Raw genomic sequence first — 15,926 nt, 5'->3', positions numbered from 1 at the left:
GTGGCGGCTTATTTAAAACCCGCTGAACTAGAAAGAGGGTTAAGTTTTGTTTTGTTTCACTCTTTCACAAAGTCCCACATCGCTCGCAAGAGAAACTTGGAGGCAAGGAAGAGTAGTATAAAAAACGTTGGCATGGATCATATCAATTCATACCTTTCTCGGCCTTTTGGCTAAGATCAAGTGTAGTATCTGTTCTTATCAGTTTAATATCTGATATGTGGGTCATCGGCTCACACGATATTAACTTTATTTTTTAAGGGAGAAAGCCTGTTATGATAGCTTGCTATCTGGGCTTTCACGAGTCGTCCATGCGTTGCACTGTTGCACGGGCCTGGCTCAACCCGCCATTCCTCAGTCTAATTTTATTATCAAAATAAACTACGATAATGTAAATCATGTTTAAGAAAGTTTGTATGTGTTAAATCAAAAATATGATCAGCTAAATTTTATTCTTTCAATGAATTTCCATCCCTCTAATGAAATAGTAAAATAAAGAGGACAATATCTTACCTTAATTAAGTGAAATCATGTTTAAAAAGGTTTGTTTCACTTAAATCAAAATTATGATCAGCTAAATTTTATTCTTTTCAATAGATTTCCATCCCTATAATGAAACAGTAAAATAAAGCATCCAATATCTTACCTTAATTGAGTGAGAAACACCATACAATCGTCACCTCTGAGACCAGCTACCCTTTGTTGTATAGTCATCTTGATTTGACCTAAAAATTGTTCAATGAGGATTATTTTACTTTCCAAATCAGTAGACTATCATTTATTACTATTAATATAAAGAAATGAATAATATAATACCAATTTAATTATTTTACTAATCAAATCTTATCAATTAAAACAATGATTCTTCAAATCACTCTAATTACTTAATCTCATCTTCGACAAGTAGAAAATTAAAACCACCCGATTAATGAGGAAGACAGTTTCCAATTAACCAATATTTCTGAATAAAAACCAATCTCAAATCCAAAGTGTTTTAGAATTACTTCTACAGATATGAAAAAACGCAGCATAGACACAAGTCTAGGTGACTGTAGTTTAACAACTCCAAAGAGAACTAGACAATTGCACGGGGGAAATGCAACCCAGTGCCATTCAACTCAACATAATTCTACTCAAGAAAATGAGAGACAATATAACTAAACTAGAATTTGTACCCGCGCAAGCGTGAGATTTTAATTTAAATTTTTTTCTATTAATAGAAATTCTTAAACTCAAATATAATCATTCAAAGTTTTGAGTGTAAATTTTTATAAATATATGTCATGTGGTAATATTAGGAAAAATAAACAACATTGATGACTACTTCAAGATCTTTTATCATTAAGAGAGTTTATTTCTTATTCATATATTTTATTAAAAATATTTTTTAAAGGTTTTGATGTTGATCGATTGTTGATCTAATTGTATATATTATTTATGATTAGATATTGATACTAACATAATATTATTCTGTATAAATTTGAATATACTGAATCTCATGAATAGTGCTTAAAGGTAAAATATAATATCATATTGTTATAACATTTTTACCGAGCTTGCTTTACCCATCGAAATAATTGCAGCGTACCATAAAAGACTAATTCATGAAAGTGTATATCTTATCCCACTTTCCATGATTATATGGCCAAACTGTTAAACCCGACTTGGAATCTAATAATTTATTTAATAATGTATGTCATTTATTTTTCTACAAACTCATTTGTTTTATACAATTAATGAAATGTCAGAGATTTTAATTTAGTCATGTGTGATTTTGTATTCCCTATTATCTTTTCAAGTTTTACTAATTTATTTTCAAACACTTTTAACTTTAAATCTTTCGTCATTACTGATGATGCACTCCTTTTGGCCTCTACTTTTTTCCACTTTCTACTGGATCACACATAACACATATTAGACTGTAAAATAATTTTCAAGATTTAATTACTATCTTTCAATACTTAAATTTGGATTAGAAGCATTTGATTCAATTAACGAAACATCAATTTTTTTTTTTCCTTTTTGATCATGTTATAAAATAATATTTCACTTTTAATTTTATTTTTCCTGTTTAATTTTTTATAAATACAATTACAGAATTTTTTTTATTCTACCATAATTTTAAATTTTTACTTCCATTCCACAACTCAATAATACACAATTACATTTTTTTTTATTCTACCATAAATTTAAAATTTACTTCCATTCTAAAACTCAATAATACATTTATAATTTTAATTATGATCAGTTTAATAGAAATTTTTAATTATACTATTACCACTAATGAAAAATTATAGTATTGTTTTCTTATTTTAAAATTTTATTTATTTTACTAATTATATTTTTTATTTAAACTTTCTATTAATTATAATTAACATAAATTTGCGCTATAACTGAATATTTTAAATTTATTTTAAAGTAAAAAAATTGCTTAGGTGGATGTTTTGGTAGCTAGAAATGATGATATATAATTACAAGATCAATGGAGATTCTAATCATAGTTCTTGTCTTCTTGCTAAGAAAATATTTTATTTGTCTCTTATAATTATGTGTCTTAACCATATGATGCACGTATATGTAAAAGAACTAAACATAAACGATACATGAACAAAATTTAGGTACGAATAGGTAATAATATTGTTCCAAATTCAGTGTTTTACTTCATAAATATCGGGTAAATGCTCTATTCTTTTCTTTCGTTTTTTATTTTTATTTTTTATTTTTATTTTGTATGGTTGAATAATAAAATTAGAGTTTCGTTCACACCGCTGAACTTTGGATGAAATATTATCAGGTGTGAATCCACAGGATTTAAAAATAGTGTTCGACCTACAGATTTTGGATGAAATAGTGCTGGACCTACAGACTTTGGATTAAATCTAGTGGATCAGTTTATCATTTGTATAAGAAAAATACTTAGGTTCACTCCTAGGGTGAACCTTCTTGTTCACTTCTTCCTTATCAACCAATCATAATCTTCTATATATTATCTTGTTTAAAAAACTAAATCAAAATTAAATTAAAAAACAATACATATTAAGGAAACAAATTCTGTATAATTTTATTTAAGGAAAGTTAAATATTTGCTTGGTTTAGATTTTACAATTAGAATGAAATGATGTATCGGTTTGGGTTTACAAATAAGGTGATTAGGATTTAGATTTTACAATTCAAACAAGATTATATGTCGGTTTGGATTTACAAATGAAGTGGTTAGGGTTTAGATTTTACAATTAAAACAAAATTATATGTCGGTTTGGGTTTACAAATGTAGTGGTTAGGGTTTAGATTTTACAATTAAAACAAAATTATATATATGTCGGTTTGGGTTTACAAATGAGATGGTTAGGGTTTAGATTTTACAATTAGAACGAAATTATATGTCGGTTTGGGTTTACAAATGAGATGGTTAGGGTTTATATTTTACAATTAGAACGAAATTATATGTCGGTTTGGATTTACAATTGAGATGGTTAGGGTTTAGATTTTACAATTAGAATGAAATTATATATCGGTTTGAGTTTATAAATAAGCGGTTTAAGTTTTTAATTTTATAATAATGTATACAGATTTTGTTTTCTTATTTTATAAGGAGATGAATAAATATGTTCTTAAATATATTATGACATGTCAAATTTTCATTGGCTAAAATAAGAAGAAGTGAACAAAAGGGTTCACCCTAGGAGTGAACCCAAAAATTGTTCTTTGTATAATTGTTTAAAGGCCTTATTAAAATCTGTAAGACCCACAAAAATGAAAGAAGATATGGCTGACGTGGCAGCATCCGGAGTGAGTAAAGTGAACTTGATTTTGGAATTGCCCAAGTATATAGACGCGAGTCATACAAGGCCAATTACAATTGGGCCAAAAATGTCAGCCTTAACCAAAACGGTGCTTATGTGTACCAGCTCCCAATCTCAAATCTCCAACGCGAGTGGCTGGCGTGACATTCTTTTGTTTTTTTTCTTGACAAAATCTTTATAATTCTTCTTCCGAATCCGAACTTGTAAACAAAACGGGATCGGTTTGTTTTGGTTCGTTTGGTAAGGGTAAACATGAGTTTTTAAAATTCATTAAGAGTAGGAGAGCATGGGATATTGAAAATATGTCATCATCATTATTTCAAATTTCAATGTTGAAATGTCACTATCCAATGTCGGTTACGGTTAGTATAACCCTAATTAACGCACATTAGCCACTCGCCAATATTTTTACTTTTTATCAAACTGCCAGCTGTCTTTCCAACCGTTATATTTTTTCGATCTAACAATGAAATAATCTTTCTCGATAAACAATCTTTTTATGTAGCAGTACGACGTTGAAACTTTGCAGCCATCCAAGCCGTTTTCTAAGAACACTGGTGCTCATTAGATATTTTATATGAAAAATACGTCTTCATATGATCGGATCGATTGACAGTGGAAACCAATAAGAAACATAAAAGGTGGAAAAATACTCATCCTAATGAAGGAAAAGTCAAGAAAAATGTCTGAAGTTTTTAACCATGTTTCTTCGAAAAAACAATACTGTATGTTAACAAATATCCAATCCTATCACAGATTTGTTTATTTCCTTAAAGCAATCATATTCTCAGGTTCACTCATCTGAGATATCTCAAGTGAAACCATGAAAAAACAAGCCAACAACAATAATAAGAGTGAGAGCGAGATAGAGGCAGTCTCATTCACTCTTCAGCAGCGACAACACTGATCTCACCTCTCTCAAGCAAATCATAGAAAGATCTGGTTTTCCTCTGCTCATTCCAATGGTGCATCTTCCAGAGACCACCAGCAGCTAAACCAAGTGCCAACCCAATCACTAGTTCCTTGACAACACTCGGGCCTTTCAGTGTGGCATGTGCAACCTTGTGTCCTGCCATTTCTTCTCAACCTACCACAAGTTTTATTAAGCATACAGTCAATGTTAACATAGTTGACAACTTCACTATGGTAGCTAAAGCTGGAAACTTTATTGAAGAAACCTAATAAACATCCATCTATAAGCACACACTCTCTCTTATGGATCAGTTATGTCTACAAATAATAAACACACAAATGTAAACCTCGATCAATTTACCAACTAATCTCCTCTCTGACATACTATGTTCGATGGAATGTATCAACGGGCACGAATTTATAACCAAAATGTTACAAGAACCCTAATTTACACAATCCAGATACTGAAACACGAAATGAAATTGGCATATCTATCCCGAATAAATTGATTATAATATCAAATAATCACAAGTCTACGAGAATCAAATCCAAATCAAAGTTAGTCAAGAATTTTCCGATCCTAATCACACGGATCCCAATTATAAAGAAGAGAAATCGATCCGAATCTGATGAAAAACAAAAATCAATCGTAACTACACAATCCGCCACCTATATCTAAAACAAAATGAAAAGGAAACAAGAGATATATCATCAAGGGAAGAAATATGGACTATAATACCAGAGTCAGATTCTTCTTCGCAGACGAACGAGAGAGAAGCACGACGGAAATGGTGATGATTGAAGGAACCAGACTCAGATTTCTCTCTATAATAAACGGACTCCATTCGTGTCTTATTGGGCATACATATGGGCTTCACAAACCGAAAATTATGGGCCACTACGGTCTCTTGTATTAAAAATAATAGGGGGCAATTATGGAAATTGAGAAAGATAACCCTTAAAAAACTCCAGCGATTAGTGACTGTCCCACCACCCATGACGTTAAATTCCAAATCCAATCTGTCAAAAACTAGATTAACAACAACAACAACTACTAATTCCTTACTTATTAATCCAAAATAAATATAATCATTATCTTTCCCTCTTTTGCTCTCTCACTCGTCTCCGTTTATGTCTTTAATAATTGTAATCTCATGAGCTCACACGAGTTCGTAAAAACGTCATTAGAGCATGATTACTCGTGTTTCTCGGATGATTTCTTTAGCATTTGGGGCCCAAAAAAATAATAAACAACCCAATAATGGGTCCACTAACGCAAGAATCGCTTCTGTCGGAGGCATTTGGAGCAACAGGTTAAGAACGATATGTGGCGTGTGATGAGTGGTTGGTGCCTAAAAATAAAACCAGATTTTTTTTTTCTCATTTCTTTTTCTTTCTTCCCGACGGTCTCTCTCTCTTCTCTTCTCTCTCGTTTCGAAACGACACAAGATGCGATTATGCGATTCTTGATGAAATCGGAGAAATCATTTGATTCTCGTCGAATCCATTGAATTTTCCGGCATAAACCGGTTGTTTGTTGATTACCCGGAGGCGATGGCTTCCAGATCGGCGAATGGGTTATTACATCTGACATCGACGGCGGCTGTTTCTTATCGACATCAACGGTGGTGCCCTGAAGCTAACGGCGAGGTCCAAACCCTAACGAATCAGAGGGAGAAGGTTCGTTTCTCTTGTCTAATTGATTGCATGTTTTGTTTTAGGTTTTGGTGGTCTCCGATTGATTGCATGTTTCTCTTGTCTGATTGATTGCATGTTTTCTTTTAGGTTTGGGTGGTCTCCGATTGATTGCATGTTTCTCTTGTCTGATTGATTGCATGTTTTTCTTTTAGTTTTGGGTGTTGATTCGATTGTGTTTAGAGAGTATCCGATTAGATTATCGATTAGAGTATGGATTGTGTTGATAGAGTAACTGATTATAGTATCGATTGGGTTGATAAATCCTTTGGTGTGTTGTTTTTTTATTTACAAGCGCTCTTGTGTTTGTTTATTAAATCCATTGGTGTGTTGGTTTTTTTTTTTTGAGATGTTGAAACAAAACAGGTTGTTATGGAATGATTACAGTTTAGTGTTCAATTGTTTGTTTTGCAGGTTTTGCAAGGACACGCTTGGAGACCTATGGAGTTTGGCCAAACCAAAGACTGCTTTTGTTGTTGTGATGTTCTGTTGTTGTGATGCGTATCATGCGTGGAAGCCATTCAAAGCTGCCACTGATCTCTTAGCCAAAAAAGATGATTAATCTCCATTGAGAACTATCAATGTTTGTATTTTTATTTTATGTTTGTCTTATTTTTGTTATATATTGTATATGTAACTGTGTGATTAATATTGACTATTTTGTCATGCTTTGTGCGAGGTCTAAATGAATTTGATTTGGAGTGGTATGCTCAATGTGGAACAGAGGTTGGATTCTCTAATTTGAAAAGGTATGGTACTCTAGCTTTTTTGTGTGTTTTGTTTGTAGCTTTCATAAGTCATGAACCGTTTGTTGTTGTCTTACTTGATAAGTGTTTGAGTGTGAGTTTCGGTTTGAGTTTGGGTTTCATGAAGTGTTATAGTGTTATGTTTGCTTTGTGCTTAGTTTATATTATTGAGTTTATAATTTCCGAGAGTGTTCTTATCTTATCTCATCAAGTAGTTGAGTGTGAGTTTGTAATTTAAGTGGTTGTGTCTTTAGGTAAGATTAGGTACTTGTCGAATCAGTAATTGATGTTATAGGGTTCGTAGGTTGTTTTAATGTGGTTGTTGTAGTGTAGGTAAAAACTTAATGTTGAAAACCTAAACCCACTTGTTTTAAAAGTAAACTTCAATGTAAACTTAAAAGTACAACTAAAAGTAAAACCTAACCAGCTAACATTGAGCTCAATATTAACCCTCAATGTTAAGCAATAACAAAAACCATTAACTTCTTCTCTTCAAACCCTTTTCGTATCACATCTCTTTCACTAAAACCCGAAATGGATCCAACAAACCTTAATCGCATTCCACAACAAACATGTTTTGTTGATCTTATGAATTCTCAAAACGATTCCTTCTCTTCTCAGCCTGTCCACTTTTCCTCCACTTTGTCTTCTCAGCCTGTCCATTTAAATTCTAACTTCCCTTCTCAGCCTGTCCATTTAAACTCTAACTTCTCTTCTCAGCCTGTCCATTTTAACCCTAACTTCTCTTCTCAGCCACTTCACTTTAGCCCGGCACAAGAGTCTGAAGATGAGATTGATTTAACGGTTGATGAGAATGAAGAAGATGGAGAAAGAGGAATTAGAAAGCGGTGGACTGCAGAGGAGGATATTAACCTGATAAGCGCTTGGTTGAATACAAGCAAGGATCCAGTTGTAAGTAATGAGCAGCGGCGTCAAAGTTTCTGGAAAAGGGTTGCTGACTACTACAAAGCAAACGATGGCTCATCTAGTTCAATAGCAAGAGGGCCTTCACAATGTAAGGCTAGGTGGAACAAGATTAACCACGATGTCAATAAGTTTGTGGGATGTTATGCACAAGCGAGTTCAAGGAGAAAGAGTGGAGAATCTGAAGATGATGTATTGAGATTGGCGTATGAGTTGTTTAAGAACGACAAAAAGAAGCCATTTCTCTTAGCACGTTGCTGGAGGGAATTGAAACATGACCAGAAATGGCTCACGGAGGAGTGTAACCATAAGCGGTTGAAACTCGCTTCAGATGGAGCAGGAGCATCCTCACCCGGAGAGTGCAAGGATGGATCCGAGATGAGATCTCCGGGGGTTAAAGCTGCTAAGAAAAAAGGGAAGAAACCGGTTGTTAGTATTGATGTAGAGGATGGGTCTGTGGTTAAGTTGGATAAGATAATAGCAATGAAGGATAAAGAACAAGCCGCTAAAGAGAGGAACAGCAAAATGAGACTGCTAGACAGCCTCCTTAACAAGTCTGAACTAACACCCACTGAAGCTCTACTTAGAGACAAATTGGTTGACCAAATGTTGACAAACATTTAGGTTTCAATATTATATCTCTTGTTTGTTTAATTCTTAGTTTATCTCCTCATTATCTTGTTTATCTTGTTTGTTTATCTCATGTTTAACTCTTGTCCAATATTCGTTTCAGGTTTTGGGACAACATGTTAACAAGTCTCGTGAAGGGAAACATGTTGGCAAGCGGATATTTAGTGTTGTGTGTTGAAGCAAGATGGAAGCAAGTTGTTTTTTAGTGTCATTCACGGATCTTTTGTTGTCTTCCCTTGTTTAACCCGTGAATGAGTTTGTGTTTTGTTTTTTGTTGTCTTGTCTTTTTTAACCCGTGAATGAGTTTGTGTTTTGTTGTCTTCTTATGTACACCGGTTGTAACCCGTGAATGAGTTTGTGTTCTGTTGTCTTGTTATTTGGTTGTGTCTTTTGTAAGGTCTATATATTTGACAACTTCATTTGCTTGTTCATCCGACTCTTCATCTTTTCAATTATATTCTATCAAGCGATTCTTCTTTTTTTTTTTTACATCTCAACCGATTCTTCATTATCTTGTTTATCTTCTTTTCAATTATATATATTTTTTTAAATATTCAAACCCATTTCCAATAATACAAACCCATTTCCTTTAATACAAACCCATTTCCATTACAAAATCAAATTTCCATCAACCCTACAACAAAAAATCCACCACCAATACAGAATAAACTAAAAATGTCTAATTGGAGTTCCGATCAAGAAGTTGATGATATTGTAGAAGAGGAAGTTGATAGTATAGTGGAGGAGATCCAATACAACTACACTCATCCAAATGTACCACCAGCTCCAATAATCCGAAGAGTGCACATTGAGAGAGACCGCGAAGAAGGCCACACTCGGCTGTGGAATGATTATTTTAGTGATAATCCGACTTACAATAACGCTATGTTCCGTCGTCGCTTTAGAATGAACAAACCATTGTTCCTTCGTATTGTTACCGCTATTGAGAATGGAGTCCCATACTTCAGACAAAGGCGAGATGCTACTGGAAGGCTTGGTCTTACTGCACTTCAAAAATGTACGGCAGCTATTCGTTTGATGGCTTACGGATATACGGCAGATGCGGTGGATGAATATTTACGACTCGCTGAAACAACCTCCCACAAATGCCTTCTACATTTTGTTGAGGGAGTTATAAATCTGTTTGGCGACGAGTATCTCAGAAGACCTACAGCGGAAGACCTCCAACGATTACTGAATATTGGAGAACATCGCGGTTTCCCCGGAATGATAGGGAGCATAGATTGTATGCATTGGGAGTGGAAGAATTGTCCCACTGCATGGAAAGGACAATATACACGTGGATCTGGTAAACCGTCAATCGTACTAGAGGCTGTGGCATCACAAGATTTATGGATTTGGCACGCATTTTTTGGACCACCGGGTTTGTTAAATGATATCAACGTCTTGGACCGCTCCCCGGTGTTTGATGATATCCTAGAGGGCCGAGCTCCGAGAGTTAGATACGTTGTCAATGGACGGCAATACAAAATGGCGTACTACCTCACGGACGGTATCTATCCCAAATGGGCAACTTTCATCCAATCTATTACACTTCCACGTGGTCGAAAAGCAAAACTATTTGCTCAATGGCAAGAAGGATGTCGTAAAGATGTAGAGCGTGCATTTGGAGTCTTGCAAGCTCGATTTGCAATCGTGAAAAATCCCGCACTTTTTTGGGATAAAGGAAAAATAGGAAAAATAATGAGAGCATCTATCATCCTGCATAACATGATAGTGGAAGACGAACGACATGACTACAATTTCTACGATCCAACAGAATTCCATCATGGAGAAAGAAGCGGAAGTTCTCATATGGATTTATCATATTCTACAGATACGCCAACAAATCTACATAATATGATGGGCATTCGAAATGAGGTTCATGATACAGAAATGCATGATCTTTTGCAAAAAGACTTGATTGAGCATATCTGGCAAAAATTTGGTGCAACCGTACAATAAATCTTATTCCAAATTCTGTTTAATATGTTTAATATTTTGAATTTTATAAAATATTTTGTACTTCTGAATTTTGTAAAATATGTGTAATATTCTTAAGTTTGTAAAATATTGTTTTCTATTTTGTGTAATATAAAATTTTTTAATAATTGTTTTATCATTTTAGATAATTAAAGTTTGATAATTAATAAACAAAAATTGAAAAAATAATAAGTAAATGCTTGAATAACCTCTTTGGAATTCTCTAGTAATAGGGTTATTTTGCTTAGGTTCTCTTAAAATTACTTAACTTAATTTATAATTATTTATATAATTAAATATTGTGAGAGTAACCATGGTGGGTTACTCAACTAATGATGATCTTATCATTCATTTACCGAATCTTTTCTTCTATACCCCACGAACTCAACCACCATTGTCGACTCCAATTTCTCTATCCTTTTCTCTCAAATTGTATCATTTAAAATTTCAAAAATCTCTGATAATTATACAGATAATTAATGTCATTAAACTGTTTCCTTCACTAACTTGTTAGAGTTACAGAGACAAAGAGAAAGAGATGGAGAGACAGAGGAGTTTCTCTGTGAAGTCCACAAGAGTCGTCTTAGCATTCATCATCATAACAATCTCTTCCGCCATTGTTTTCTTCACTTTCTTCTCCGCTTCCCTAATCAAATCTAACTCTCCTGATCTTCTTTACTCAACCACTGACTCTAACTTCCATATCTCCGATTTAAGCCCTAAAGCATCCCTTTCCGTGACTGACAACCTCAATTCTTCAGTTTCTCCTCAAGCAAACCCGATTCTGACCTCTACCCATTTCAACCCTCCCGAAAACACTTCGAAAGTTTCCGTCTTTGAGCAGAAGATTCGCGGCGACAAGGTGATTATAGCTAACTTAACTTCGATTAAAGTGATTGAACTACCGAGCAGCATCGGTGAAGAAGAGAAAACGAAGAAGAAGAGAAGAATCGAAGAGTGTGATGTTACGAAAGGGAAGTGGGTTTACGATAGTGACTACTATCCATTGTACACGAACGCGTCTTGTCCTTTTATCGATGAAGGGTTTGGTTGTCAAAGTAATGGTAGATTGGATCTTAATTACATGAATTGGAGATGGGATCCTCAAGATTGTGATGCTCCCAGGTCTTTTTACTTTCTAATTTTGTTCTTTTCCTCTTTGGTTTGGCCTTTTAAGATCTTATCTACCTAGTGGGATTGTAATGATTGGTGTGATAGTTCCCACTGAGCAGTTAATGGTTTTGAGATAGATGTAACGCTTATAATCATTTAATGGTCCTGATATGGAAATTGTGGGCTATTTTTGGTATGTGTGAGTGTAGGTTCAATGCTACAAAAATGCTGGAAATGATTAGAGGGAAGAGGCTAGTGTTCGTTGGAGATTCAATTAATAGGAACCAGTGGGAATCTATGCTTTGTTTGTTGTTTCAAGCTGTTAAAGATCCCAAGAGAGTCTACGAAACGCACAACCGAAGGATCACCAAGGAGAAAGGGAACTATAGCTTCCGTTTCCTGGTACATGACTATAATCTTAATGGACCATATAAGTGTATTTACATTTGTGATTGTTATTAATGTTATGCTTGTGGTACTTGTTGATTAGGATTATAAATGTACTGTGGAGTTCTATGTTACTCATTTCTTGGTTCGTGAGGGTAGAGCAAGGATAGGAAAGAAGCGAAGAGAAACTCTTAGGATCGATGCTATGGATCGAAGCTCTTCGAGATGGAAAGGTGCTAATATTCTAGTGTTCAATACAGCACATTGGTGGTCTCATTACAAAACCAAATCGGGGTCAGTATATTGTTTTTACTTTATTAAAACATCACAAAGAAGAATGGAATCTAAGATCTTGACTGATTAGTTTGAGTTATGCAGGGTCAACTATTACCAAGAAGGAGACCAGATTCATCCGAAGCTTGATGTATCAACCGCTTTCAAGAAAGCTTTGCAGACTTGGTCATCATGGGTTGACAAAAACGTTGATCCAAAGAAAACTCGTGTTTTCTTTAGAAGCGCTGCACCTTCTCATTTCAGGTTTTGTTTTGTCCTGTCTCTCGTGCGGTTTTAAAGATTGATGATATTTCTCCATTAGTTATCTCTGTATTCCCTCTTTGGACAGTGGAGGAGAATGGAACTCAGGAGGTCATTGCAGAGAAGCCAACATGCCGTTGAACCAAACCTTCAAACCGAGTTACTCGAGCAAAAACTCCATCGTTGAGGAAGTACTGAAGCAGATGAGAACACCAGTGACCCTCTTGAACGTTAGCGGTTTATCTCAGTACAGAATTGACGCCCACCCTTCTATTTACGGAACAAAACCCGAAAACCGTCGTTCAAAAGCTGTCCAAGATTGCAGTCATTGGTGTCTCCCTGGTGTTCCTGATACTTGGAACCACTTCCTTTATCTCCATTTGCTCCATAAACGTTAAAAATACACAAGTTTGTTTAATTTAGATAGTGGAGGGAGGATGCTCAAACCGGTTTAACCAAAGCAATACCATATTGAAAAGAACAACAATATGAAAACCGAAATGAACATACAAACAGAGAAACCTAAATTTTTCGTTTTTATTTCATAATTGATTTGGTTTGGTTCAATTACCGGAGTATTTGAAGAATCTGCAAGTCTATAACCGGTAATTGAACCAAACCAAAAAAAAAAAAAGAAGGAAAATTGAAAAAATTTTCTCATCTATGTAGTAGCTTGTTTAGTCAACCAAGCAAGATGATAATCGTAATTAGGGTTTACTGCCCTCTCTATCTCTATCTCTCTCTCTCGTTTCTTGTTCTCAAAGAAAGAAGGCTAAACTTTGTAATAGTGTGGCGTAAGGTGGCGTTGGCGATATGTCTCGGGTCATCCGTAAGATTTATCTCTATCTCGATTTCTCGATGATTAAAAAGCTAGAGTCAATTTGATTCGGTTTTAGACTCGTCGTCGTAAGTATTTTATGCGTGTTGTTAATTTTATCTGTAAAACCTTGCAGCGATGAGAACAGAAGTGTTTTGGGACATGGTGGATTGCCCAATCCCTGATGGTCTCGATGCTTCTGATATTAAGAATACTATTGGATTCACCCTTAGAGACCATCGTTACTTTGGCGGAATCTCAACAATCACTGCTTTTGGTATTCTTTCTAAGGTTACCGATGACTTTGATGGATACTGTGTCAGTAATTTCCCCGATAGTAAGTACCTCGATATTTAATTTTATACTCTTTTTCTCTTTCACACTCATATATATGTCTCTGTATTTATGTTGGTATGTACATACACATTTCAGGAGTTCAGAGACGCATGATGATGATGGTGAAGATTCTGAACCATACAGTTGGCAATTGCCGGGCACCATTGAATTTGTTGCTAATCATAGGAGACATCTCAGGAGATATGGGGTTCATCACTGCTATTCGTGAACTGAAAAAGATTGGATCAAATATTATCTTGTCACATCCTGAAAACACACCAGGGGTGCCAGTTCCTGGTGTAACTGAATGGGTTTGGGATAGCCTAGCTACTGGAAAATACCTTAGCGAAAACTCAAAACTTGAACTTTCAGCACTTAGAGCATTTTTTAGGCAGCCTAAGTAAAAAGCAGTCACTTTCTCTCAAGTCAGTGCTCGGGTTGACCATCTCTATGTCCAAACCTAAAGCTGGTGCATTAGTTGCCATCATCATTGCTCTTCTTGCTACAAAGAGATTGTCCAGAGAATGAACTAAAGCATATGTTTAGCTATATCTTGAATCTTTATGCTCTTTTTGGATGTCACACACTTGAGAATTTCATGCAGTTCTGTTTTCCATTTCCCTTTTACGCTTAACCCTGAGAACAAATTGGTAGTTTAATTTAGTTGCAACTGTAATTGATTCACGCGTTTAAGCCACTCCTTTTGTGTGTGTGTGAAGTGACATAAACCCTGCACAAAAAGTGTTAACGGCCTTTTGCCAGAGAGGAGATCTACTAGTAGACTAGAAACCAAACTTCTCTTCAACCACATATGGATCGATCAACCATGATGTGTCTATGGATCAAATTCTCTTACAATCCCAAACCAATACCCCCCTTAATAGATCTTTAGAGACTATTTTAATAGATCTTTAGAGACTATTTTAATAGAACTTTAGAGACTGTATGATCTCTTAAATTTAAATGACACAGACGAATTTGAGTAACAAATGATTACAATCACAATAATTATTATGACGTTAATAAAGTTCATAAAAACGGAAACCCAAATTTAGAAACTCAATAATATATTTAGCTTTAGCATCAAAAAATAAATTTAATATAGTATATATCGCGTTAAGAAACTGAATATTATTATGCGATAATGTTATCAACTCAAATAGGAAAACACTAAAATCTCTCTATTATTGCTATGGATCGTAAACACCTTGCTCATCAAACATTTTCCATGTATAAATATCAACTTCACAAACGAAACACAACACCCACAACCAAAACCACTAATATTTCGATTTTGAAATACGGGTTAAACCACTAATATGACGGTTTGTTGTTATATAACAGGACATGTTATTAACATAACGGTTTGAATTAACATTAGTATAAATATAAAATATTATTAATTCAGTTTTAAAACACGGGTTAAATCTTCATTTAATTATTTGGTCAATACCACTAATATTAGAATATTAGACATATTAAATCAGGGTAATTTAACAAAAATTTTATAAAACAATTAAATTATTGGTAAAATTGTGACTTAATCCGACAATGGCTTATAAATTACATATTTATGTATTTGTTTCCCCTATTATTGTTCTAATAATTAACAATCTAAACAAAATTATTATTTAACTAAACAAAACAAACTAAATATAAAAAATAAATAAAAATTAAAATGTTATTATTTTTAAAAAATTGTCCCGCGGTGTACCGCGGGTTAAAATCTAGTATAGATGATGGAAAATATACAGTAAAACCTCTATAAATTAATAAGGTTGGGACCATGAAAACTTATTAATTTATAGAGGTTTTAATTTATCGATAACTTAATAATTATTAATTTATAGAGAGACTTTCCTAATTTGTAAAAAAAAATAAAAATAAGATTTAATTGTTATAATTAATATTTTTATAAAATCAATTACAAGGAAAATAACAATTATCATGTTTTGAATATTGCACACAAAGATTTTTATATGGTAAAAATATTAAAAATAAACTCTAATAAAAATTAATGTGTATATATATACATATATTTAGATAATT

At 34.0% G+C, this 15,926-nt stretch overlaps 3 protein-coding genes and 1 non-coding gene across 4 annotated transcripts; 3 read left to right on the top strand and 1 right to left on the bottom strand.

Annotated features, from left to right (window-relative positions):
* Positions 1-149: 149 nt before the first annotated feature.
* Positions 150-345, top strand: LOC147945046 (U2 spliceosomal RNA). The gene has a single exon (XR_015558834.1). It is a non-coding gene; the product is annotated as a U2 spliceosomal RNA (small nuclear RNA).
* A 4,138-nt stretch (positions 346-4,483) lies between these two features.
* On the bottom strand, positions 4,484-5,582 carry LOC147945045 (putative cytochrome c oxidase subunit 5C-1). Its single transcript, XM_087452324.1, has 2 exons — positions 5,452-5,582; positions 4,484-4,887 (listed from the first exon to the last, which is right to left on the bottom strand). Exon 2 carries the CDS (start codon positions 4,874-4,876, stop codon positions 4,682-4,684), a length of 195 nt encoding a protein of 64 aa, XP_087308450.1. The 5' UTR covers positions 4,877-4,887; positions 5,452-5,582; the 3' UTR covers positions 4,484-4,681.
* A 1,243-nt stretch (positions 5,583-6,825) lies between these two features.
* On the top strand, positions 6,826-10,818 carry LOC147945044 (uncharacterized). Its single transcript, XM_087451614.1, has 2 exons — positions 6,826-7,156; positions 8,811-10,818. The coding sequence occupies exon 2, from the start codon at positions 9,383-9,385 to the stop codon at positions 10,670-10,672; it is 1,290 nt and encodes a 429-aa protein (XP_087307740.1). The 5' UTR covers positions 6,826-7,156; positions 8,811-9,382; the 3' UTR covers positions 10,673-10,818.
* Positions 10,819-11,017: 199 nt separating this feature from the next.
* On the top strand, positions 11,018-13,237 carry LOC104788555 (protein trichome birefringence-like 6). Its single transcript, XM_010514327.3, has 5 exons — positions 11,018-11,815; positions 12,013-12,205; positions 12,294-12,484; positions 12,569-12,727; positions 12,813-13,237. The coding sequence occupies exons 1-5, from the start codon at positions 11,229-11,231 to the stop codon at positions 13,120-13,122; spliced, it is 1,440 nt and encodes a 479-aa protein (XP_010512629.1). The 5' UTR covers positions 11,018-11,228; the 3' UTR covers positions 13,123-13,237.
* Positions 13,238-15,926: the final 2,689 nt, after the last annotated feature.

Source organism: Camelina sativa, chromosome 5 (assembly GCF_030686135.1).
Source record: "Camelina sativa cultivar CO46 ecotype springtype chromosome 5, ASM3068613v1".
Taxonomy (NCBI): domain Eukaryota; kingdom Viridiplantae; phylum Streptophyta; class Magnoliopsida; order Brassicales; family Brassicaceae; genus Camelina; species Camelina sativa.
The sequence above is the reverse complement of the archived record's forward strand: the minus strand, read 5'-3'. Positions and strand labels throughout refer to the sequence as shown.

Excerpts from the sequence above, each read along its gene's own strand:
- LOC147945045 (XM_087452324.1), bottom strand. The coding sequence starts at position 4,876 with ATGGCAGGACACAAGGTTGCACATGCCACACTGAAAGGCCCGAGTGTT.
- LOC104788555 (XM_010514327.3), top strand. The coding sequence starts at position 11,229 with ATGGAGAGACAGAGGAGTTTCTCTGTGAAGTCCACAAGAGTCGTCTTA. Across the intron at positions 11,816-12,012 it reads CAAGATTGTGATGCTCCCAG|GTTCAATGCTACAAAAATGC; the intron begins GTCTTTTTACTT and ends GTGTGAGTGTAG. Across the intron at positions 12,728-12,812 it reads GCTGCACCTTCTCATTTCAG|TGGAGGAGAATGGAACTCAG; the intron begins GTTTTGTTTTGT and ends CTCTTTGGACAG.
- LOC147945044 (XM_087451614.1), top strand. The coding sequence starts at position 9,383 with ATGTCTAATTGGAGTTCCGATCAAGAAGTTGATGATATTGTAGAAGAG.